This window comes from Dreissena polymorpha, chromosome 6 (assembly GCF_020536995.1).
Source record: "Dreissena polymorpha isolate Duluth1 chromosome 6, UMN_Dpol_1.0, whole genome shotgun sequence".
Taxonomy (NCBI): Eukaryota; Metazoa; Mollusca; class Bivalvia; order Myida; family Dreissenidae; genus Dreissena; species Dreissena polymorpha.
The window spans coordinates 63,055,910-63,081,853 of NC_068360.1; the positions used below are offsets into that span (position 1 = coordinate 63,055,910).

The following is a 25,944-nucleotide window of genomic DNA, read 5'->3' on the forward strand; positions in this document are numbered from 1 at the left end:
TTTGTGTCTTTGGCCGACACGACAAGACAGACGAACGCTGCCTTTTTTTTTAACAAAAATCAATCTCATAACGTAAAGAGTTATAACAGTCTATGTCGTAAAATACGTAGGCTAAAATAAACTAAATCACTTAATAAATATTTGAGCAGCAAAATTATTGCTGCGGACGCAATATAAAAATAAAAGTATTTTTATTTCGTTTTAATATTTTAAGGTGCGGCAAATCCGACGAACATTAATCAATTCGTTATGGCCTCAACACCGGTTACAAAAGGTAATTTACCTGAGGTTTATTTATTCTTGTTGTGCAATATAATATCCGTTTACATCTGTGTAATTGATATACATTTGACACTTCTTCATAGGAATGAAGATTCGTTTTAACATTTATGTAATGTCAAGAATTTCAAGTCGTATATCGGATTTCTGATCTGCGTCTGATTTCAGTGGGTCAGTTGTCAGTTACTTGCATTAACCCATTTATGCCTACTGGACTCTCCCATCCTGCTAAATTGGATCAATTTATTTCCAAAATTAGGGATGTCTAGTACATTTATTTCTATATTTAGAAAATTTCTTACAGAAATTCCTTGAAGCAAACAGCGCATACCCTGATGAGACGCCGCATCATGGGTCTACAATGTTTGCCAATGCCTTTTTTCTAGACGCTAGGCAAAAATGGGTTAATATGTGCACCCTGGACTGAACACCGCATGATAATTGTGGGTTGATTCACTATCTGCAATGATTTCACTGAAATTAAACATGGTTTAAAACGGCCCAAACAAACTTATTCAAAGAACTCAATCAAATTATAAGTTATTTATAATTTTTAATATATTTTTTTAAATGCCCATACGTGTGTGTATATTTTGTGAGACTGTTTATTTATACGTGTTTCTGACTCGTTTTCATTACGTAAATAATAATCTGTCCAGAGCTTTGTGGCATTTAATTTTGGGGAACGTGACTGATGAATCAACCACTACAGGTGATTACGGTAGTAGTTGAATATTCGCGGGTCAATTATCAGGAATAGCATACTTTGTACAAAACGACTTATCTATAACACAAAACTCTTCTGCTTTATTACGGATGATTAAATAAATTAAATTAAACATTTGTAACAAAAATAACATAAAAAGCAACATCAACAATACAACACAATTAACCATTATTCGTTCATCATCACACGCGGACACTTCAAGTACATGTAAGACACAATAAAAGACACTGTATTTTATTGTTAAACACACATTCCAATTATGACGTCATACATTTGATGTGAATAAATAGGAACATAACGAATCAACAAAGTCCTTTTACTTTGAAAAATATAAAGCAACAAAAAAATAACCACAAAACAATGAGTTTATATACAATTTCAATCAGGTAAACTGCTGGTCAAACAGGAATGCCATGGTAGCATTGAACTTGAATTTTGCGTAAGATACTGAATAATGGTGCTTATTTAAAAAAAAGCTCATTGTTCGTAATCATGCAAGCTGACTGTTCGCAATATAAAACATAAGTGTATTCTCACAGCATAGAACAAAAAGGATACTATACTCATTGCATCCGCGATTATATAACATTACAAGACAGCCAGTACTAAACACCGGCGAGTGGAAACGCCGCACTTTTAAGACCTGTTGAGCGCCGCTGGAGCGGGCGGCGTGCGCATGTCAGGGTCTTCCGGAACCGGGTAACCAGGTTCAACTCGTGGAGCGGCGGCGTTTCTCTGCGCGCCGTTCATCAGTAACAGACGCAGAAGTTCCGGTGGCGGTGGTGGGGTTGCCGTGTTTCCGATTTGCGGCACAAAATAGCGACCTTCTACACCCTCAACTGTTTCCTGCATTCGGATCTGCATCGGACGCGGCGTCCCCTGCAGCTGTCCTTCGGGATTTCCTAGAAGCAATGGTTTATCGCCGGTTTTAGGTGCCTGAGAGACTATTGGAACCAGCGCGTTTCGTTCTAGCGGAGCATCACGGTCTGTGTTAACTTCTTTTGGGGGTGGTAGTAATTCGTCCTTGCCGGTGTTAATGGATGGAGGGCCATGATCCAGAGAAATGTCAAGGAGACGTGGCGCTGCAACGAGTTGTGCCTGGGGTAAATTGTTCGACAGCGGTGGGGGAATCAAACCATCATCTGTGTTCCCAAGCGGCGGTGGGCCGTTGTCCGTATTGATGGTGTGGTGGCTCGGATCACCCATTGGCCCTGGCGGAAGTCGTGTAGGTGGTTCAAGGAAGCCGTTGTTCAACGCCCCGGGAGGCACAGGATTTCGGTGATTGGTGGAAGAGTCGTCGTCCTCAGTATACTCGCACAGTGGGCTTGGCTGTGGAATTCGGGGCGAGCCAAGGGCCGGCGGCGGGGAATCGTCTAACTGGTTCAACCAGATGATGTTGAGGCGCCTTTTGCAGTAATCAGTAATTTGTTCGCCTGCCTTCGCTTTGAGCTTTTCGATTTGAATTGGCGAACATTTCTGAAATAGTTATACTATCTATTGCGATCAACACAATACTTCCATACGCATGGGGAAATAATGGACATCAGCAGTACTTCCAGTTATACGCATTATAATCATTTACTCCCCTATCCGCGTTGCATCATACACTGTAGACAAAGAAAGGAAAGGTTACTAGGTTACTAAAGTATTCTACAGTTATGACAGATGAAGAAGTTGCAACTAAGTTATATATGTAGTTATCGTATATGTTTAATCGAGGCGTATTGGAAATGGTGTCCGTTTAGCGATAGCGGGGTCATGAGTTTGATCTCCAGCATGGGAGCGTTCTTTCGACCCCCCCCCCCCTCCCACCAAAGACAGAAAGTACTGGTTATTCCAAGAAAACGGAAGCGTTTCAATATGCCTTTGGCGTTCGATGCATTCGAGCTTGAATACATAGGTGTAATCGTAGGTACCGTAATAACTCTAAGTTTTCGGACAATTTAAAATATTTTTTTTTCGTGTCCGAATATTTAGATACGAAAAATATTTAAAAAATACAAGTGTCCGAAAATTTAAAGACATATTTGTTATGTTTGTTTGTCAATTATCATATTTAAATAACACCAATTAATAAATGTGCTATAATTGTATAGCGTCGTACTCTCATTTCTCTGCTTTAAATAAAATACATCTTCACTAATTTGCAATCTCTTACCTGATATGGTATTTAAAACGTTATAAAAACATTCTGCTTCCTGAATACGATATCATTTAAAATGCTGTTGGGTGAAACTATTGTTTATTACCGGTATACTTGGTAATCTACCCAATAACGCAATTGATATGGTCGATTGCGCTCAGTGCATTCTGTGCCAGGTTTTATGACCTTACCGGGATAATCCGGTTGTACAATTATGTGATCGAAGTGTCTCAGATAAGCGAAAACAGGGCAGAAATATAGTTAAATGGCGCTGTAAAATATACTGTCCGAAAAATTGGAGTCATTAATTATGTACGAAGCCCCGTATGTCCGAAAATATAGAGTCTTGCAAAATAATTATTTTGGCTAAAAAGGGGGTGTCCGAAAACATACAGTGATTACGGTATTTACGTTTATGACATAGGGACTTATGGCTACAAAGTTATCTACAATACGACATAGGGACATGTGGCTACTTACACTTGCCATTCTGAGAAACTCTTCTCTCTCATGTTGCTCCAGTTCCCAGAACGGGTCGTAGTCGTTGATGAAGCAGGCACGTATCTTGCTATCCCTCAGCGCGGTCAATTTCTGCGCATAAGAAGCACTATTGAGTCTCGTTTTGAGAAAACGGTGCTTAATGCATCTGTTTAAAGTGTCGTCCCAGATCAGACCGTACAGTACGCACAAGGCTTATCAGGGACGACAATTTCCGTCTAAACTTTATCTTCGTTGAGATGAGACATCCATCAAACATACAAATCCATAAAAGCATAAAGTGTAGTCCATGATAAGCCTTCGCGGACTGCACTGGCTATTCTAGGACTGCACTGGCTATTCTAGGACTGCACTGGCTATTCAAGGACTGCACTGGCTATTCTAGGACTGCACTGGCTATTCTAGGACTGCACTGGCTATTCTAGGACTGCACTGGCTATTCTAGGATGACACTTGACGCACATTCGATTAGCCCAGTTTCTTTAAACGATGTTAAATAATTTTTCAATTCATCGTCTCGACAAGCATTCGTCATCTCCATTATTTTATTATTTATAGTATTACATTTTAGCTGTAAAATATTTTCGGCATTTGAAACCATGATGTTTTACATTAAATATAATATATCCCGTGTTACTAATGGATAACGAATTATAATAAGTTATAATTTAAAATTTTACGTATCACTGTTTGTAGAAATCTAATTAAAGCTGATTAAAAGATTTTTTGCCAAAACGTAATACTAAAATCAGCTAGATGCATGATTGTCTTTTTAATAAAAAACAAAACAATTTTACATAAGAAAGAGACCGATTACAAAAGGCACTTGAACAGTGTTGAATCAGTGGATAAGTCAGGGTGTAGAATCAACGGGGTTTTCAGGGCGTTACACACGGGCTGGACAGAATGTAAACACACCGTTAAGAACTTTATTTTTTTGCAAATATCTCAAATTATTGAAATGCATGTGCAAACATATTTCGTGCATCAAAGACAGTTTTTCTTGCAGTTTGTACCGATATCTTAACGTATAAGGAAAAATCCTTCAAAACGTCTGACATCGGTGACAACATTTCACGTTGAGTGACGCAAAACCGTATACATGAATGCAGTAAAAATATAATTTTGAACAAGAACACATGCTTATTAAATAAAGTAATTCTGATGTTTTCACATTGTCATAAGCAGCATAAAATCTGCTTTATATGTACCAGTTGAAATTCTTAAGAAAATTGTTTTACCGTTGTGTTTACATCCATTAACGTTTAATTGGGAACACGACAAAGTCACGTGATCCCGCACCCTGAAGTAAATATAATACTCTTCACACCTTAATGCCTCTCTTGTTGCTTAGATAGAAACTATAACATTTATAAAAAAAAAACAGTCTTTATTATTTACTGATGTCTCCGCGTTTTTTTTTAAATTTTGTCCAGTAAGATGTATATTAAAAACGAACTCTGCATTCAATTAAATATCTGTTGTATGGGACTTCAACAAAAAATATCACACCTTTGTCTTGTCTGAAATGCGGGCTTGGGATTCGTCTACCCCGTTGAGTACATCCTCCACGGGACGGGAAGTGATGATCTGCCATGACTTCCCGCAATACAGCAGCGTCTGAACAACAACAACAAGCAAGCAATGGATAAATGACAAACGTTGTACAGAATGCTTACTAGGCAACCTCGAATTTTAAGTCATATGTAGGTAAGAGGCTCTTTATGAAAAACATGGAACATTTGAAATTCGCCACACTAGAACATAAACAAGACACTGTTTATAAAGGTTTTATAGTGATTTCTCAACAGTTAATTGTTATAAAAAAATCAGGGCGGTTGAATGCGGTGTTTACTTTCTCGACAAGATTTAGTTATTTCTCGATTAAGTACTTCGTGTTCCGGGTAGACAGTACATCATGCAATGTGTAATATTTAACCCATATTTGCCTAGTGGACCCTCCCATCCTTCTAAATCAAATCAATTTATTTCCAAAATTAGGGATGTCTAATATATTCAGAATATTTCTTACAGACATTCCTTTCAGCAAACAGCGCAGACCCTGATGAGACGCCGCATTATGCGGCATCTCATCTGGGTCTACGCTGTTTGCCAAGGACTTTTTTCTAGACGCTAGGCATAAATGGGTTAAGCAGCGTATTGGATACAGCAATATTTTCTCCCTGCGCACCATTGGAAAGCGATTAGTTTAGTGGTATAATGTTAAGTGACAGGGTCAAGTCCATATGTTGTTGTTTTTTTTTAAACAAAATTGTATTCTATTTGTTTAATTTTTCGTGAATATTTATTGTCTATCTGTAAATAATTGCTATGGCGTTTTTTGTTTTCTCAATGAATTTTTTAAATTTTTAAAATGATCGAACAAAATATTGATCGCTACATTAAAAACACCATGTATCTGTTTTCAAATATCCTAATATTTCATAATAAAAAAAGTTAAAAACACCTCAAACGGTCAATTAAAAGAAAGTCATATATGATACAGTCAATCCCATGTAATAAAAGACGGCCATCGTAAAGCGTTTTGCAATTAAAAAAAAAAATAAAATAAAATGGTCAAATACATGTATCAAACAACATTCGAAATTAGCCGTCGTTTGTAAAGCAATAATAAATTCAATGAAACGATTTAATACTTATTCTCTGTTTTGTCCAATTTAAACAGTAAAAAATATTACCTGAAAAATCAGCGCCAAACATAATATCATATTTGAAGCTTGCGTCGAAAACATTTCTGTCACAAGATTTGTGTACGTTTTGATAAAGATTTACCGAGCCGCCGGTTAAATAGGTAACCTTAGTTCACGTGGACAAAAACTTACAAATAAAAATAAGTTATTGATGTTGACAATTAGTGAAAATCTAAACACATTACATTATACGTTATCGTCTCTTTGAAAAGCTTTGTAAACCCGAATATAGTCTATCAGCGATTAGCGAAATAAGGTATGATCATTAATATGGTAATCCTGCCATCACGTATTTGCCTAAGAGAGAATTAAAAGAATCTAAATTTGCAAATTTGAATAAATTGCTGATAACAGTGTTTAAAGAATAAAACGGCAATTAATTCGTCACTACCTCCCAGTTTGGTTAATTCTTATTTAGATTGCAATTTATATATCCGTATCTGCCATTGCCCATTGCCAGATATAGACGTTACGATATCGTTTCTCTGGTTGAAGTAAAAATCGTGAGCGCTTTTTCGACAGCATTTGATCCCCGACTATTTCAGGGGCTCGTAAATTACCGTTTTTGTTATGGAGAATAGAAACTGCATGGCATATGTGGAGTTTTTTCCCCGACAGGTTCGACACGAATAAATTTAAAAATGACCCCAAATTGTCGTAAATATCCCATATCGACAATTATATATCCAAGGATCAAAATGGTTTACATAAATTTATGGGCAGATTTATGGTTTAAGAGGATGCACTCTGTTAAGAGCATTCCGCAACGTTTAGTGAGTTTTGATGTGAATCTAAATGCGATTTAAGGCATTCCTTGCATATCTGGTTAAACACAAAGCTCGTTTTTATTAGGCCTTACGTACGTACAATTGATTGACGGATTCTTCCTATTATGGTCTATTGACAGTAGATATAAAACTTCTTGAAAACTGTATGTGTTGTGTTAATTATATAATAAACAAAAACCCGCTTGAAAACATTATCTTTTATTAATAAAGTAGATTTTTTCAAACAATTACACGAACATGCCATACATAAGATATAAATCACATGGAATAAATTGAAATTTTACGAAAATTCATTGGTGACAAAGTTAAAACACTTTTACGGACGTTCATGCGTTGTGGAGAAAACGCTGTCTAGAGATCTTTAGCCTCAACAAGGACCCGTTTGCATCAAGCTTTGCTCGTTATTGAGACTAAAAGTTAGAAAAAAACGCTTTTTGTTAAAAATCGTTTATTTATATTTAACCAGGTATTCTGATATTCTTATTACAAAGATCTACACCATTTTTATTTTTATTTTGAACAAATTGTTCCAGATATTAGATGTATTGGTAACCACAATATTTGCAAATTCAGCTATTGAAGTATTTTAGTCTATTTTGAATTGTTAATTCCAAGACAGAGATGGTAAGTTACCCGATTGCGGGGATAAAATCTTGACGTCAACTATTCACATATACGCCACTGAGCAACTTTTTATCAACTTGAAGTCAGAGTATAGAACGCTATTAAGGAGTGTAATTTACTATCCATTTGCTTCATTAAACATCGAACAAAAATGGTCTGAAAACTTTACTTTGTCTTCATCTGTATGTAAACAAATTCACATCACCATACGGTTATTGCCAAATTTTGACAACAGAGACATGATTTTCACACACTTAGTACAGGACCACTATCTAAAATGCCATTACTTATTCTGTACATATGGAACTTGTCCATTAGGATAATACAATTTTTGAAGTTATTTTAACTAATAAAGTCTATACTAAAATGCGATGTCTGTGACGTGGCCAGTTTGTACCAAAAGGAAATAATTTGAGCAAACTCTGCAGAGTCTTATGATACGTACTAAATACATGTTTACATAAAGCTAAAAGCTTTTATGATATTTTGCTTCGTGCCCATATTAAAAACGTGACCCCTGGCTCGTGGTAAGCGTTCACATAAGATAATGATTTTAATAAAAACAATTGTGAAGACCCCTAGATGCATCTTCCGAGCAGAGATTTGACTAGTTCCTTGCATAGCTCGCTATCAAATCCCTGACGTTTTAACCAAACACGTGATGATAGATGACGTCTGACAGAATCAACGGCATTGATACAATTTTCCCGTTATTATTTTACGTTTTTAAATTTATGTAATTTTTTTATAATGAACCTAATCTAATACAACATTTTTCAAACAACAAAAATAAAGTAAAATCCGTCCAGATCTGGAAGGATTTTCCTGTGATCGCAGTGGTTATCGCAAGTAACCGTGTGTGTGTGGGGGGGGGAGGGGAGGTGCGTAGAATATGGCGTAGATGATGCCAGATATTGAAGAAAGTGGCTACACAGTTCCACAAAAGAATAATTGTGAAGGCTTACTCTATAGAAGTCACGGTTAAACTGGTGACCATCGGGGCGAAACAACGGGCATATTTTGAAAAAAATGTCGATGACATTTGTATGAGGCTTAACACTAAACATTATAGCATTGGGATTTGCGGTTTCAGACAATATTTTAGCTTTTTTTCTACATGTTTATGTGTTTAATGGTGACCCAACTTGGCAGGAATTGTTTTGACCCCATGGGAATAGTTATAAAAAAAATACACAGCATCTCTAGACAATGCTATATTACAAACAAGAAAGCCTTAGCTTTAAAATTACAAACAAGTAAATACAAATATTTTTAAGATTTGTCCTACATATATTTGTATTGCAGCGGACTCCCGCGGCGATTCTAGCTATGAATCAATGAGCATGATTTGAACAAACTTTGAAAAGGACCTTTAGTTGATGCTACATGAAAAATAACAGCAATGGTATCGCGATTTCAAACGAGAAGATTTAAAAGGTTTGTTTCGATAGTATGTGTAAAACATGAGGATCTCTGAGGTGAGACCGGTTTTTACCTCGGGGGGTGGGGGGGAGGGGCAATTTAAACATATCTGTAGAGGACCTGAATATGATGATGCATACCAAAAATGAAAGCAATGGTCTTAGCTGGGACAGAAATAATATCTTAAAGGCTTTCCCTATACGTGTATTATTCTACTCAAAAATGGTGACCACTGGGGCGAGGCCAGTTTTGGTCCCCATGGGCATAATTTGAACAGACTTTTTACAAGACCACAATACGAGTTTACATACAAAAATATTAAAGCTCTGTGCCATCATGTGCCATGCTGTTTCATAGATTATTGAGTGTTCAAGTTTTAAAACCAATTTTTGAGCCACGTCACCAAATAAATCAACGGACCAGAACGATTTTATTATTTTTAAAGATGACTACCCAAGGAACAATCATGTGAAGTTGTTCTGCCCTGCGGTTTAGGAGATGCCGTTTGATGACAACGAACATGAGCCGAATACGTAATGCAGCGTGCCCAATAAACGACACCACCCACTTACGTTTTTTTTGGTCAGATTTGATGTCGCACTGCCAGAAAAGGTGCTTACGTGACATAAGCCACATCGGGGAATATTTATAAAGACGTTAATTTCGTTCGGTGTTTATTTAATACGGGCTATCTCTCACAGACAAGTTTAACATCACATTATGCATTTTTCACCTACACGAAAACTTTTTTTCAGTCCAGATAGACAGGGTGTATTCTCATGAACAGCCAGCTTCTCAATATACCATTCACAAATGTACTACTTTATCGCGTATATCAATTGAGATAGCATTCTTTTGCTCGGAGTTATCCGTATGCATTAATTTTGAAGGTGACTCATTGCCATTCAGCTTGATTTAGAACCGAAATAGACACAATTACGTTTGCAACATGAAACGATTTATCAAACATTTCAACAGCAGAAGAAATACGGCTGCATGATCCTCTTAACTCGTGTCATTTATAAACACCTATTCTAAAGACAATGTAGTCTAGAGTCTAGATTCTATACATTCATTTTACGTTTTTTTCTCACATTGCATCTTGGAGTGAATGATGAAATACCGCATCAAACAAACGATTCACTATATGTTAAAATCAAATAATACCACGAATGCACGATAAGATGAAAGTGAGTATCAAATGCATTTAGTTCCCTACCAACAACTGTTGTTGTTAAAGAGAAAAAATGATCATAACACAGATGAATTAAACCAACGAGTAAAACAACAAGAGGGCCATGAAGTCCTTATAGCGCTCATTTAAGTACGAGTGGAACAACAAAAGGGCCACGAAGACCTTATTGCGCTCATTAAAGTACGAGTGGAACAAAAAAAGGGCCACGAAGACCTTATTGCGCTCATTTAAGTACGCGTGGAACAACAAAAGGGCCACGAAGACCTTATTGCGCTCATTTAAGTACAAGTGGAACAACAAGAGGGCCACGAAAACATTATTGCGCGCATTTAAGTACGAGTGGCACAACAAGAGAGCCATGAAGACATAATAGCGCTCTTTAAGTACTAGTAAAACAACAAGAGGGCCACGAAGACCTTATAACGCTCTTAAAGTACGAGTAAAACAACAAGAAGGCCACGAAGACCATATTGCGCTCTTTAAGAACGAGTGGAACAACAAGAGAGCCACGAAGAATAATAGCGCTCTTTAAGTACGAGTAAAACAACAAGAGGGCCACAAAGACCTTATAGCGCTCTTTAAGAACGAGTGGAACAACAAGAGGCCCATGAAGACCTTATAGCGCTCTTTAAGTACGAGTGGAACAACAAGAGAGCCACGAAGACATAGTACCGCTCTTTAAGTACGAGTAAATCAACAAGAGGGCCATGAAGACCTTATTGCGCTCTTTAAGTACGAGTAAAACAACAAGAGGGCCATGAAGACCATATTGCGCTCTTTTACTACGAGTAAAACAACAAGAGGGCCATGAAGACCTTACTGCGCTCTTTAAGTTCGAGTGGAACAACAAGAGAGCCATGAAGACCTTATTGCGCTCATTTAAGTACAAGTGGAACAACAAGAGGGTCACGAAAACATTGTTGCGCTCATTTAAGTACGAGTGGAACAACAAGAGAGCCATGAAGACATAATAGCGCTCTTTAAGTACGAGTAAAACAACAAGAGGGCCATGAAGACCTTACAGCGCTCTTAATGTACGAGTAAAACAACATGAAGGCCACGAAGACCATATTGCGCTCTTTAAGAACGAGTGGAACAACAAGAGAGCCACGAAGACATAATAGCACTCTTTAAGTACGAGTAAAACAACAAGAGGGCCACGAAGACCTTATAGCGCTCTTTAAGAACGAGTGGAACAACAAAAGGGCCATGAAGACCTTATTGCGCTCATTTAAGCACGAGTGGAACAACAAGAGAGCCATGAAGACCCTATTGCGCTCTTTAAGAACGAGTGGAACAACAAGAGGGCCATGAAGACCTTATAGCGCTCTTTAAGTACGAGTAGAACAACAAGAGAGCCACGAAGACCTTATAGCGCTCTTTAAGTACGAGTGGAACAACAAAAGGCGCACGAAGACCTTATAGCCCTCTTTAAGAACGAGTAAAACAACAAGAGGGCCACGAAGGCCTTATAGCGCTCTTTAAGAATGAGTAAAACAACAAGAGAGCCACGAAGACCTTATAGCGCTCTTTAAGTACGAGTAAAACAACAAGAGGGCCACGAAGACCTTATAGCGCTCTTTAAGAACGAGTGGAACAACAAGAGGACCATGAAGACTTTATAGCGATCTTTAAGTACGAGTGGAACAACAAGAGAGCCACGAAGACATAATATCGCTCTTTAAGTACAAGTAAAACAACAAGAGGGCCACGAAGACCTTATAGCGCTCTTTAAGAACGAGTGGAACAACAAAAGGGCGGCCATGAAGACCTTATTGTGCTCATTTAAGTACGAGTGGAACAACAAGAGAGCCATGAAGACCTTATAACGCTCTTTAAGAACGAGTGGAACAACAAGAGGGCCATGAAGACCTTATAGCGCTCTTTAAGTACGAGTGGAACAACAAGAGAGCCACGCAGACTTTATAGCGCTCTTTAAGTACGAGTGGAACAACAAAAGGGCCACGAAGACCTTATAGCGCTCTTTTAGAACGAGTGGAACAACAAGAGGGCCCCGAAGACCTTATAGCGCTCTTTAAGAATGAGTAAAACAACAAGAGAGCCACGAAGACCTTATTGCGCTCTTTAAGTACGAGTGGAACAAAAAGAGAGCCACGAAGAAATTATAGCGCTCTTTAAGTACGAGTGGAACAACAAAAGGGGCCACGAAGACCTTATAGCGCTCTTTAATAACGAGTGGAACAACAAAAGGGCCATAGAGACCTTATTGCGCTCATTTAAGTACGAGTGGAACAACAAGAGGGCCATGAAGACCTTATAGCGCTCTTAAAGTACGAGTGGAACAACAAGAGGGCCACGAAGACCTTATAGTGCTCTTTAAGAACGAGTAAACAACAAGAGGGCCACGAAGACTTTATAGCGCTCTTTAAGAACGAGTGGAACAACAAGAGGGCCACGTAGACCCTATAGCGCTCTTTAAGAATGAGTAAAACAACAAGAGAGCCACGAAGACCTTATTGCGCTCTTTAAGTACGAGTGGAACAAAAAGTGAGCCACGAAGATATTATAGCGCTCTTTAAGTACGAGTGGAACAACAAAAGGGGCCACGAAGACCTTATAGCGCTCTTTAATAACGAGTGGAACAACAAAAGGGCCATGAAGACCTTATAACGCTCATTTATGTACGAGTGGAACAACAAGAGAGCCATGAAGACCTTATAGCCCTCTTCAAGAACGAGTGGAACAACAAGAGGGCCATGAAGACCTTATAGCGCTCTTTAAGTACGAGTGGAACAACAAGCGAGCCACGAAGACCTTAAAGCGCTCTTTAAGTACATTGTGGAACAACAAGAGGGCCAAGAAGACCTTATAGCGCTCTTTAAGAACGAGTAAAACAACAAGAGGGCCACGAAGACCTTATATCGCTCTTTAAGAATGAGTAAAACAACAAGAGGGCCATGAAGACCTTATAGCACTCTTTAAGTACGAGTGGAACAACAAGAGAGCTATGAAGACCTTATAGCGCTCTTTGAGTACGAGTAAAACAACAAGAGAGCCACGCAGACTTTATAGCGCTCTTTGAGTACGAGTGGAACAGCAAGAGGGCCATGAAGACCTTATAGCGCTCTTTAAGTACGAGTGGAACAACAAGAGGACCACGAAGACCTTATAGTGCTCTTTAAGAACGAGTAAAACAACAAGAGGGCCATGAAGACCTTATAGCGCTCTTTAAGAATGAGTGGAACAACAAGAGGGCCACGAAGACCTTATAGCGCTCTTTAAGAATGAGTAGAACAACAAGAGAGCCACGAAGACCTAATTGCGCTCTTTAAGTACGAGTGGAACAAAAAGAGAGCCACGAAGATATTATAGCGCTCTTTAAGTACGAGTGGAACAACAAAAGGGGCCACGAAGACCTTATAGCGCTCTTTAATAACGAGTGGAACAACAAAAGGGCCATGAAGACCTTATTGCGCTCATTTATGTACGAGTGGAACAACAAGAGAGCCATGAAGACCTTATAGCCCTCTTCAAGAACGAGTGGAACAACAAGAGGGCCACGAAGACCTTATAGCGCTCTTTAAGTACGAGTGGAACAACAAGACAGCCACGAAGACCTTAAAGCGCTCTTTAAGTACGAGTGGAACAACAAAAGGGCCACGAAGACCTTATAGCGCTCTTTAAGAACGAGTAAAACAACAAGAGAGCCACGAAGACCTTATATCGCTCTTTAAGAATGAGTAAAACAACAAGAGGGCCATGAAGACCTTATAGCGCTCTTTAAGTACGAGTGGAACAACAAGAGAGCCACGAAGACCTTAGAGCGCTCTTTAAGTACGAGTAAAACAACAAGAGAGCCACGCAGACTTTATAGCGCTCTTTAAGTACGAGTGGAACAACAAAAGGGCCACAAAGACCTTATAGCGCTCTTTAAGAACGAGTGGAACAACAAGAGGGCCACGAAGACCTTATAGCGCTCTTTAAGAATGAGTAAAACAACAACAGAGCCAAGAAGACCTTATTGCGCTCTTTAAGTACGAGTGGAACAAAAAGAGATCCACATTGATATTATAGCGCTCTTTAAGAACGAGTGGAACAACAAAAGGGGCCACGAAGACCTTATAGCACTCTTTAATAACGAGTTGAACAACAAAAGGGCCATGAAGACCGTATTGCGCTCATTTAAGTACGAGTGGAACAACAAGAGAGCCATGAAGACCTTATAGCGCTCTTCAAGAACGAGTGGAACAACAAAAGGGCCACGAAGACCTTAAAGCGCTCTTTAAGAACGAGTAAAACAACAAGAGAGCCACGAAGACCTTATATCGCTCTTTAAGAATGAGTAAAACAACAAGAGAGCCATGAAGACCTTATAGCGCTCTTAAAGTACGAGTAAAACAACAAGAGGGCCACAAAGACCTTATAGCGCTCTTTAAGTACGAGTGTAACAATAAGAGGGCCACAAAGACCTTATTGCGCTCCTTAAGTACGAGTGGAACAACAAGAGAGCCATGAAGACCTTATAGCGCTCTTAAAGTACGAGTAAAACAACAAGAGGGCCACAAAGACCTTATTGCGCTCTTTAAATACGAGTAAAACAACAAGAGGGCCACAAAGATCTTATAGCGCTCTTAAAGTACGAGTGGAACAACAAGAGAGCCATGAAGACCTTATAGCGCTATTTAAGTACGAGTGTAACAACAGGAGGGCCACAAAGATCTCATAGCGCTCTTTAAGTACGAGTAAAACAACAAGAGGGCCACAAAGACCTTATAGCGCTCTTTAAGTACGAGTAAAACAACAAGAGGGCCACCAAGACCTTATTGCGCTCCTTAAGTACGAGTGGAACAACAAGAGAGCCATGAAGACCTTATAGCGCTCTTAAAGTACGAGTAAAACAACAAGAGGGCCACAAAGACCTAATTGCGCTCTTTAAGTACGAGTGGAACAACAAGAGAGCCATGAAGACCTTATTGCGCTCCTTAAGTACGAGTGGAACAACAAGAGGGCCACAAAGACCTAATTGCGCTCTTTAAGTACGAGTAAAACAACAAGAGAGCCATGAAGACCTTATAGCGCTCTTTAAGTACGAGTGTAAAAACAAGAGGGCCACAAAGACCTTATAGCGCTCTTTATGTTCGAGTAAAACAACAAGAGGGCCACAAAGAACTTATTGCGCTCTTAAAGAACGAGTGGAACAACAAGAGAGCCATGAAGACCTTATAGCGCTCTTTAAGTACGAGTGTAACAACAAGAGGGCCACAAAGACCTTATTGCGCTCCTTAAGTACGAGTGGAACAACAAGAGAGCCACAAAGACATAATATCGCTCTTTAAGTACGAGTAAAACAACAAGCGAGCCACGAAGACCTTAAAGCGCTCTTTAAGTACATTGTGGAACAACAAAAGGGCCAAGAAGACCTTATAGCGCTCTTTAAGAACGAGTAAAACAACAAGAGGGCCACGAAGACCTTATATCGCTCTTTAAGAATGAGTAAAACAACAAGAGGGCCATGAAGACCTTATAGCACTCTTTAAGTACGAGTGAAACAACAAGAGAGCCATGAAGACCTTATAGCGCTCTTTGAGTACGAGTAAAACAACAAGAGAGCCACGCAGACTTTATAGCGCTCTTTGAGTACGAGTGGAACAACAAGAGGGCCATGAAGACCTTATAGCGCTCTTTAAGTACGAGTGGAACAACAAGAGGACCACGAAGACCTTATAGTGCTCTTTAAGAACGAGTAAAACAACAAGAGGGCCATGAAGACCTTATAGCGCTCTTTAAGAATAAGTGGAACAACAAGAGGGCCACGAAGACCTTATAGCGCTCTTTAAGAATGAGTAGAACAACAAGAGAGCCACGAAGACCTAATTGCGCTCTTTAAGTACGAGTGGAACAAAAAGAGAGCCACGAAGATATTATAGCGCTCTTTAAGTACGAGTGGAACAACAAAAGGGGCCACGAAGACCTTATAGCGCTCTTTAATAACGAGTGGAACAACAAAAGGGCCATGAAGACCTTATTGCGCTCATTTAAGTACGAGTGGAACAACAAGAGAGCCATGAAGACCTTATAGCCCTCTTCAAGAACGAGTGGAACAACAAGAGGGCCATGAAGACCTTATAGCGCTCTTTAAGTACGAGTGGAACAACAAGAGAGCCACGAAGACCTTAAAGCGCTCTTTAAGTACGAGTGGAACAACAAAAGGGCCACGAAGACCTTATAGCGCTCTTTAAGAACGAGTAAAACAACAAGAGAGCCACGAAGACCTTATATCGCTCTTTAAGAATGAGTAAAACAACAAGAGGGCCATGAAGACCTTATAGCGCTCTTTAAGTACGAGTGGAACAACAAGAGAGCCACGAAGACCTTATAGCGCTCTTTAAGTACGAGTAAAACAACAAGAGAGCCACGCAGACTTTATAGCGCTCTTTAAGTACGAGTGGAACAACAAAAGGGCCACAAAGACCTTATAGCGCTCTTTAAGAACGAGTGGAACAACAAGAGGGCCACGAAGACCTTATAGCGCTTTTTAAGAATGAGTAAAACAACAACAGAGCCAAGAAGACCTTATTGCGCTCTTTAAGTACGAGTGGAACAAAAAGAGAGCCACATTGATATTATAGCGCTCTTTAAGAACGAGTGGAACAACAAAAGGGGCCACGAAGACCTTATAGCACTCTTTAATAACGAGTGGAACAACAAAAGGGCCATGAAGACCGTATTGCGCTCATTTAAGTACGAGTGGAACAACAAGAGAGCCATGAAGACCTTATAGCGCTCTTCAAGAACGAGTGGAACAACAAAAGGGCCACGAAGACCTTATAGCGCTCTTTAAGAACGAGTAAAACAACAAGAGAGCCACGAAGACCTTATATCGCTCTTTAAGAATGAGTAAAACAACAAGAGAGCCATGAAGACCTTATAGCGCTCTTAAAGTACGAGTAAAACAACAAGAGGGCCACAAAGACCTTATAGCGCTCTTTAAGTACGAGTGTAACAATAAGAGGGCCACAAAGACCTTATTGCGCTCCTTAAGTACGAGTGGAACAACAAGAGAGCCATGAAGACCTTATAGCGCTCTTAAAGTACGAGTAAAACAACAAGAGGGCCACAAAGACCTTATTGCGCTCTTTAAGTACGAGTAAAACAACAAGAGGGCCACAAAGATCTTATAGCGCTCTTAAAGTACGAGTGGAACAACAAGAGAGCCATGAAGACCTTATAGCGCTCTTTAAGTACGAGTGTAACAACAGGAGGGCCACAAAGACCTCATAGCGCTCTTTAAGTACGAGTAAAACAACAAGAGGGCCACAAAGACCTTATAGCGCTCTTTAAGTACGAGTAAAACAACAAGAGGGCCACAAAGACCTTATTGCGCTCCTTAAGTACGAGTGGAACAACAAGAGAGCCATGAAGACCTTATAGCGCTCTTAAAGTACGAGTAAAACAACAAGAGGGCCACAAAGACCTAATTGTGCTCTTTAAGTACGAGTAAAACAACAAGAGGGCCACAAAGACCTAATTGTGCTCTTTAAGTACGAGTGGAACAACAAGAGAGCCATGAAGACCTTATTGCGCTCCTTAAGTACGAGTGGAACAACAAGAGGGCCACAAAGACCTAATTGCGCTCTTTAAGTACGAGTAAAACAACAAGAGAGCCATGAAGACCTTATAGCGCTCTTTAAGTATGAGTGTAAAAACAAGAGGGCCACAAAGACCTTATAGCGCTCTTTATGTACGAGTAAAACAACAAGAGGGCCACAAAGACCTTATTGCGCTCTTAAAGAACGAGTGGAACAACAAGAGAGCCATGAAGACCTTATAGCGCTCTTTAAGTACGAGTGTAACAACAAGAGGGCCACAAAGACCTTATTGCGCCCCTTAAGTAGGAGTGGAACAACAAGAGAGCCACAAAGACATAATATCGCTCTTTAAGTACGAGTAAAACAACAAGAGGGCAACGAAGACATAATAGCGCTCTTAAAGTACGAGTGGACAACAAGAGAGCCATGAAGACCTTATAACGCTCTTTAAGTACGAGTAGAACAACAAGAGAGCCATGAAGTCCTTATTGCGCTCCTTACCTACGAGTGGAAAAACAAGAGAGCCATGAAAACCTTATAGCGCTCTTTAAGTACGAGTGTAACAACAAGAGGGCCACAAAGACCTTATAGCGCTCTTTAAGTACGAGTAAAACAACAAAGGGGCCACACAGACCTTATTGCGCTCTTTAAGAACGAGTGGAACTCCAAGAGAGCCATGAAGACCTTATAGCACTCTTTAAGAACGAGTTAAACAACAAGAGGGCCATGAAGACCTTATAGCGCTCACCTCAGTACGAGTAAAACAACAAGAGAGCCATTAAGACCTTATTTCGCTCTTTAAGTACGAGTGGAACAACAAGAGGGCCATGAAGACCATATTGCGCTCCTTAAGTATGAGTGGAACAACAAGACAGCCATGAAGACCTTAAAGCGCTCACCTCAGTATGAGTAAAACAACAAGAGGGCCACGAAGACCTTATTGCGCTCTTTAAGTACGAGTAAAACAACAAGAGGGCCACGAAGACTTTATTGCCCTCTTTAAGTACGAGTGAAACAATAAGAGGGCCACAAAGACCTTATAGCGCTCTTTAAGTACGAGTGGAACAACAAAAGGGCCCCGAAGACCTTATAGCGCTCTTTAAGTACGAGTGTAACAACAAGAGACCCATGAAGACCTTATTGCGCTCCTTAAGTACGAGTGGAACAACAAGAGAGCCACAAAGACCTTATTGCGCTCTTCAAGTACGAGTGTAACAACAAGAGAGCCATGAAGACCTTATTGCGCTCCTTAAGTATGAGTCGAACAACAAGAGAGCCACAAAGACCTTATTGCGCTCCTTAAGTACGAGTGGAACAACAAGAGAGTCATGAAGACCTTATTGCCCTCTTTAAGTACTAGTGGAACAACAAGAGAGCCATGAAGACCTTATAACGCTCTTTAAGTACGAGTGGAACAACAAGAGAGCCATGAAGACCTTATAGCGCTCTTTAAGTACCAGTGGAACAACAAGAGAGCCATGAAGACCTTATTGCCCTCTTTAAGAACGAGTAAAACAACAAGAGGGCCATGAAGACCTTATAGCGCTCACCTCAGTACGAGTAAAACAACAAGACGGCCATGAAGACCTTATTGCGCTCTTTAAGTACGAGTGGAACAACAAGAGGGCCACGAAGACCTTATTGCACTCTTTAAGTACGAGTGGAACAACAAAAGGGCCATGAAGACCTTATTGCCCTCTTTAAGTACGAGTGGAAACTACAAGAGGGCCACGAATACCTTATTGCGCTCTTTAAGTACGAGTGGAACATCAAGAGGGCCACGAAGACCTTATTGCCCTCTTTAAGTACGAGTGGAATATCAAGAGGGCCACGAAGACCTTATAGCGCTCTTTAAGTACGAGTGGAACAACAAAAGGGCCCCGAAGACCTTATAGCGCTCTTTAAGTACGAGTGTAACAACAAGAGAGCCATGAAGACCTTATTTCGCTCCTTAAGTACGAGTGGAACAACAAGAGAGCCACAAAGACCTTATTGCGCTCTTTAAGTACGAGTGTAACAACAAGAGAGCCATGAAGACCTTATTGCGCTCCTTAAGTATGAGTGGAACAACAAGAGAGCCACAAAGACCTTATTGCGCTCCTTAAGTACGAGTGGAACAACAAGAGAGCCATGAAGACCTTATTGCCCTCTTTAAGTACTAGTGGAACAACAAGAGAGCCATGAAGACCTTATAACGCTCTTTAAGTACGAGTGGAACAACAAGAGAGCCATGAAGACCATATAGCGCTCTTTAAGTACCAGTGGAACAACAAGAGAGCCATGAAGACCTTATTGCCCTCTTTAAGAACGAGTAAAACAACAAGAGGGCCATATAGACCTTATAGCGCTCACCTCAGTACGAGTAAAACAACAAGACGGCCATGAAGACCTTATTGCCCTCTTTAAGTACGAGTGGAACAACAAGAGGGCCACGAAGACCTTATTGCACTCTTAAAGTACGAGTGGAACAACAAAAGGGCCATGAAGACCTTATTGCCCTCTTTAAGTACGAGTGGAAACTACAAGAGGGCCACAAAGACCTTATTGCGCTCTTTAAGTAAGAGTGGAACATCAAGAGGGCCACGAAGACCTTATTGCCCTCTTTAAGTACGAGTGGAATATCAAGAGGACCACGAAGACCTTATTGCGCTCTTTAAGTACGAGTGGAACAACAAGAGGGCCACGAAGACCTTATTGCACTCTTTAAGTACGAGTGGAACAACAAAAGGGCCACGAAGACCTTATTGCCCTCTTAAAGTACGAGTGGAAACTACAAGAGGGCCACGAAGACCTTATTGCGCTCTTTAAGTACGAGTGTAACATCAAGAGGGCCACGAAGACCTTATTGCCCTCTTTAAGTACAAGTAAAACAACAAGAGGACCACAAAGACCTTATTGCGCTCTTTAAGTACGAGTGGAACAACAAGAGGGCCACGAAGACCTTATTGCCCTCTTTAAGTACGAGTGGAACATCAAGAGGGCCACGAAGACCTTATTGCGCTCTTTAAGTACGAGTGGAACATCAAGAGGGCCACGAAGACCTTATTGCCCTCTTTAAGTACGAGTGGAACAACACCAGAGCAATGAAGACATTATAATGCTCACCTATGTACGAGGGAAAAATTAAGAGGGCCATGAAAACTTAAAGCGCTCATTTAAGTACAAGCTGTTATCAAAATTGCAGGGCAGTAATAACTATTTTCAAATACAGCCTTCATTCCCTGACAATGACGTTTGCACAGTTTTCTAGTTTGTTAAGCCTTTGTGGCCATGCATGGCAATCATATTTTTAAAAGAGACTTATTTGGGGTAAAAAAAATCGGTGTATCGACCACACCGAAATATTCATGCCAACTTTGATCCATGCCTACCATGTTGTTTAGACGAAATTTGTTCAATAATTATATTGACAAAATTAGACGGAGACTGAAGGCACAAAATAGAGGTAAGGACAGTTGTAATAATTTTAATAAATAAATCAATATACATGTATGAACAACATTTATCTATTTCTTGTATACTGCATTAAAAGTAAAATAGCAATATAAAACATCGAAAACTCTCTTGGCTCTTGAAGTGAGAATAAACGCAAACATATTAAATGTTTAAGCACATCAAAAATTACCACAAATTTATGAAAATGACCCTAGTGACAACTTGTTACACGTAGTTCCGGCCATTGTTTCGGATTTTCTTTTAAGAACTTACCTTGTAGAGTACTTGACAAAATGTATCTACGCAACAATAAACCTGAACTCAAAATCAGTATGTTGTGTTTTTTTTTATCAAATTGGCATAGAGGAAATAACCGTAATTGAAGACATACTACGCTTGTTGAAGGATGGTGGATAATTTACGTACTTGCGGGCATCATGTACATAGCAAGTATACATTTTTGACTAAGTGAAAGCTGGCAATATATATATATATATATATATATATATATATATATATATATATATATATATATATATATACATACATGTAATGCTAGCAATTTAAACTGATTCACCATTGTTTACATAATTAATAAGAACATTCATTTCAACCACGAGCAAAATTTGAGAAGTAGTTAATCTAATCTTGATATTTTGTCGTTCGCAACTTCACAATGATCACACACAAACAACTTTAAGTTCATTTATCGACTCAATTTCAAAGACATAACTCTGCTACCAATCGAGTGACATACACAAACACACCTGTTTTGCGCTTTTACATTGTATAAAATTCACTCCAATAAAGTTGTATTTTATACACAAACAACTGTTCATATCACGAAGTTCGCATGTACAAATAAGTGATCATGAAAATTATCTAAGTTCAAGGGCACACAACAAATAGCGATTAACAAATTATACATAAAAAATGTCTTGCACGTGTACATACTATAAACAACATTCCTATACAGTTTTGATTGAAATACAACTGTTCTCAATACAAATTTCAAAAGTACAATGTCTATGATGCAAGAGCACATAAATCGGCAAAGAATATCATTACAAACATAAATATAAAGTCTTGCACTTCTACATAGTATAAACAATATTCAATTTAAGTTTCATTCTGCAACAAAGGAAACTAATTTCACAACACAAAGTACACATGTAAAATGATGTTAATATCCAAACTTTAAAATAAGTTAAAACGTACATAACTCTAAAACAACATCACAGAAAATACAAGTATGTTCCCAGTACTAAAATATTATAAAACTTAAATCGTTTAAATCAGGGATATACACATTTTATTAAAAAATATATTAACTATCACAGGGTAGGTAAACATTTACCATCTTTAAAAAAGTGTACAAATTATATATGTTATTATTTAAAACAAACCCACAAAGAATGATCATTTTTAAAACAATACATGTGTACAATCATAGATACAGGAACATTATATACAATACAAATTTAAGCCATCATATTGAACGGTTGTACAAAGATATCATTTGAAAATCACCCACCAAGTGTTAGCATATTGATCACAGCTTACTACATTGAACAAAAGGTATTTAAATGCATGTGTTAAAAATTTGAGATTAATTTCAGAGATGAGCAAAAACATCACATGAACAATATATGAGCCGTGTTCTGAGAAAACTGGGCTTTATGCATGTGCGTAAAGTGTCATCCCAGATTAGCCTGTGCAGTCTGCACAGGCTAATCAGGGACGACACTTTCCGCTTTATGGTCTTTTGAGTTTCAAGGAAGTCCCTCCTTACCGAAAATTAAGTTTAGGCGGAAAGTGTCGTCCCTGATTAGCCTGTGCGGACTGCACAGGCTAATCTGGGACAACACTTTACGCACATGCATTATGCCCAATTTTCTCAGAACACGACTAATATTATTATTTATCCAGTATGCACACATGAATAAGAACCAAGAGAGACCAAAGTCCTACGGCGCTCACCTGAGACCAAGATACACACCTGTTCTGAGCTGGTAATGTTTACAAGGTTTCACAATATACTTATAAGGAGAACCTGTTGGCCATGTTTTCAAGAACCTACTATCATTTTCAAGCTCAGCCCACAAAAATGAGCTTAGAATAATGTTTTGAGCGAAATTAACAATGAGTAGGTTAAAATGTGACTTACATGGGTTCAAATGTTTTACTAAGCCACATAAGTAAAAGTGCTCCACCTCATGGCAGCCATGTTTTTCAATGGTCAGGAATAGTATCTCACTCGTCTCAGAAAACACAAATGTTCAAAGCAAATGTCATGAAGATATGAGAAAACAAGAGGGCCTAAAAAGGCCCAAAGTCGCTCACTTGAGATAACAAGATATTATTGGGACAAATCTTCTGACCTAGTTTCATGAAGATCGGAAAATAAATGTGGCCTCTAGAGTGTAAACAAGGTTTTACTATATCCATATTAGGAAAAATGCCCCGCCCCCTTGCAGCCATGTTTTTCAACCAACCGGCATCATTATTGAACTCGTGCAAGATATTATCGGGATGAATCTTCTGACCAAGTTTTATGAAGATCTGACAGTAAATGTGGCCTTTAGAGTGTTAACAAGATTTTACTAAAGCCATATGAGGAAAAATGCCCCGCTCCTTGGAAGCCATGTTTTTCAAGCAAACATAATTATTTTTGAACTCATTAAAGATACTAATAAGACCAATCTCTTGACCAAATTTCATGAAGATTGGACAATAAATGTGGCCTCTAGAGTGTTAATAAGGTTTTACCAAAGCCATATATAGCCATATAAGTAAAAAATTCCCCCCCCCCTGGTGGCCATGTTTTTCAAGCAAAGGTTAGCATTTCTGATCTCATCCAAGATATCATTGGGACAAATCTTCTGACCAAGTTTCATGAAGATCGGAAAATAAATGTGGCCTCTAGAGTGTTAACAAAGTTTTAATATAGCCATATCAGGAAAAATGCCCCGCCCCCTGGGGGCCATGTTTTTCAACAAGTTGGCATCATTTTCAAACTCATCCAAGATATTATTGGGATGAATCTTCTGACCAAGTTTCATGAAGATCAGACAATAAATGTGGCCTCTAGAGTGTTAACAAGACTTTACCATAGCAATATATAGACATATAAGGAAAAATGCCCCGCCCCTTGGCAGCCATGTTTTTCAAGCAAAGTTTACCATTTAAAAACTCATCCAAAATATTATTGGGACAAATCTTCTGACCAAGTTTCATGAAGATTGGAAAATAAATGTGGCCTCTAGAGTGTTATTAAGGTTTTACTATAGCCATATAAGGAAAAATGCCCCGCCCCCTGGTGGCCATGTTTTTCAACCAATCGGCATCCTTTTCGAACTCTACCAAGATATTATTGGGATGAATCTTCTGACCAAGTTTCATGAAGATTGGACAATAAATGTGGTCTCTAGAGTGTTAACAAGATTTTACTTTAGCCATATATAGCCATATAAGGAAAAATGCCCCGCCCCTTGGCAGCCATGTTTTTGAAGCAAAGGTTACCATTTCTGAACTCATCCAAGATATCATTGGGACAAATCTTCTGAGAAAAAGATCGGAAAATAAATGTGGCCTCTAGAGTGTTAACAAGGTTTTACTATAGCCATATCAGGAAAAATGCCCCGCCCCCTGGCGGCCATGTTTTTCAACAAGCTGGCATCATTTTCGAACTCATCCAAGATAAAATTGGGATGAATCTTCTGACCAAGTTTCATGAAGATCAGACAATAAATGTGGCCTCTAGAGTGTTAACAAGATTTTACTATAGCCATATAAAGCCATTTAAGGAAAAATGCCCCGCCCCTTTGCAGCCATGTTTTTCAAGTAAACGTAACTATTTTCGAACTCATCCAAGATATCATCGAGACCAATCTTCTGACCAAATTTCATGAAGATTTGACAATAAATATGGCCTCTAGTGAGTTAACAAGGCAAATGTTGACAACTCACGACGGACAACGCACGACAGACAAAAAGCGATCACAAAAGCTCACCATGAGCACGTTGTGCTCAGGTGAGCTAAAAAGTGACTTTTGGAGCGTTCACAAGCTTTTTCTTTAACATTAACTAGTTACCTTGTTTTTGACGCCACATGACTAAAAGTCAAACTCATCTGAGATATTATTCAGACAAATATTTTGAACATGTTTCAAGAAGATCGATCAATAAATGTTGCCTCTAGTGGCTTCACAAGCTTTTTCTTTATTTTTATCAAGTGATCTACTTTTTAAATCAAACACCAAGTTTTTAACTTGGCCAAGATATCATAAGGATAAATGTTCTGACCAAATTTCATGCAGATTGGGCATACTTGCGGCCTCTGGAGTGTTCATAAGCTTTTCTTTAATCTGACAAAGTTTTTTACCTCATGTTACCAAATTCCAACCATAGCCAACATACTTTTTGGACAAAATGGTCTGACTAAATTTCCAAAAGATTGGGCAATACATGTTGCGTTAATGGTGTACCCAAGGCAAATGTCGATGATGCGCGACGTGCAACAAACAACAGACAAAAAGCGATAAAAAAAGCTCACCATGGGCATATTGTGCT

At 39.1% G+C, this 25,944-nt stretch overlaps 1 protein-coding gene across 1 annotated transcript; it reads right to left on the reverse strand.

The window, feature by feature from the left end:
• Window positions 1-1,071: 1,071 nt before the first annotated feature.
• On the reverse strand, window positions 1,072-6,552 carry LOC127835245 (basic salivary proline-rich protein 2-like). Its single transcript, XM_052361579.1, has 4 exons — window positions 6,347-6,552; window positions 5,160-5,267; window positions 3,630-3,740; window positions 1,072-2,482 (listed from the first exon to the last, which is right to left on the reverse strand). Exons 1-4 carry the CDS (start codon window positions 6,398-6,400, stop codon window positions 1,643-1,645), a joined length of 1,113 nt encoding a protein of 370 aa, XP_052217539.1. The 5' UTR covers window positions 6,401-6,552; the 3' UTR covers window positions 1,072-1,642.
• Between the last annotated feature and the right edge of the window lie 19,392 nt (window positions 6,553-25,944).

Bases quoted from the DNA above. Each gene is read 5' to 3' on its own strand.
- LOC127835245 (XM_052361579.1), bottom strand. From the start codon at position 6,400: ATGTTTTCGACGCAAGCTTCAAATATGATATTATGTTTGGCGCTGATT. The intron at 5,268-6,346 runs GTAATATTTTTT...GTTGTTGTTCAG, and splicing joins GTTTGGCGCTGATTTTTCAG to ACGCTGCTGTATTGCGGGAA. The intron at 2,483-3,629 runs GTAAGTAGCCAC...TAACTATTTCAG, and splicing joins AGTTTCTCAGAATGGCAAGT to AAATGTTCGCCAATTCAAAT.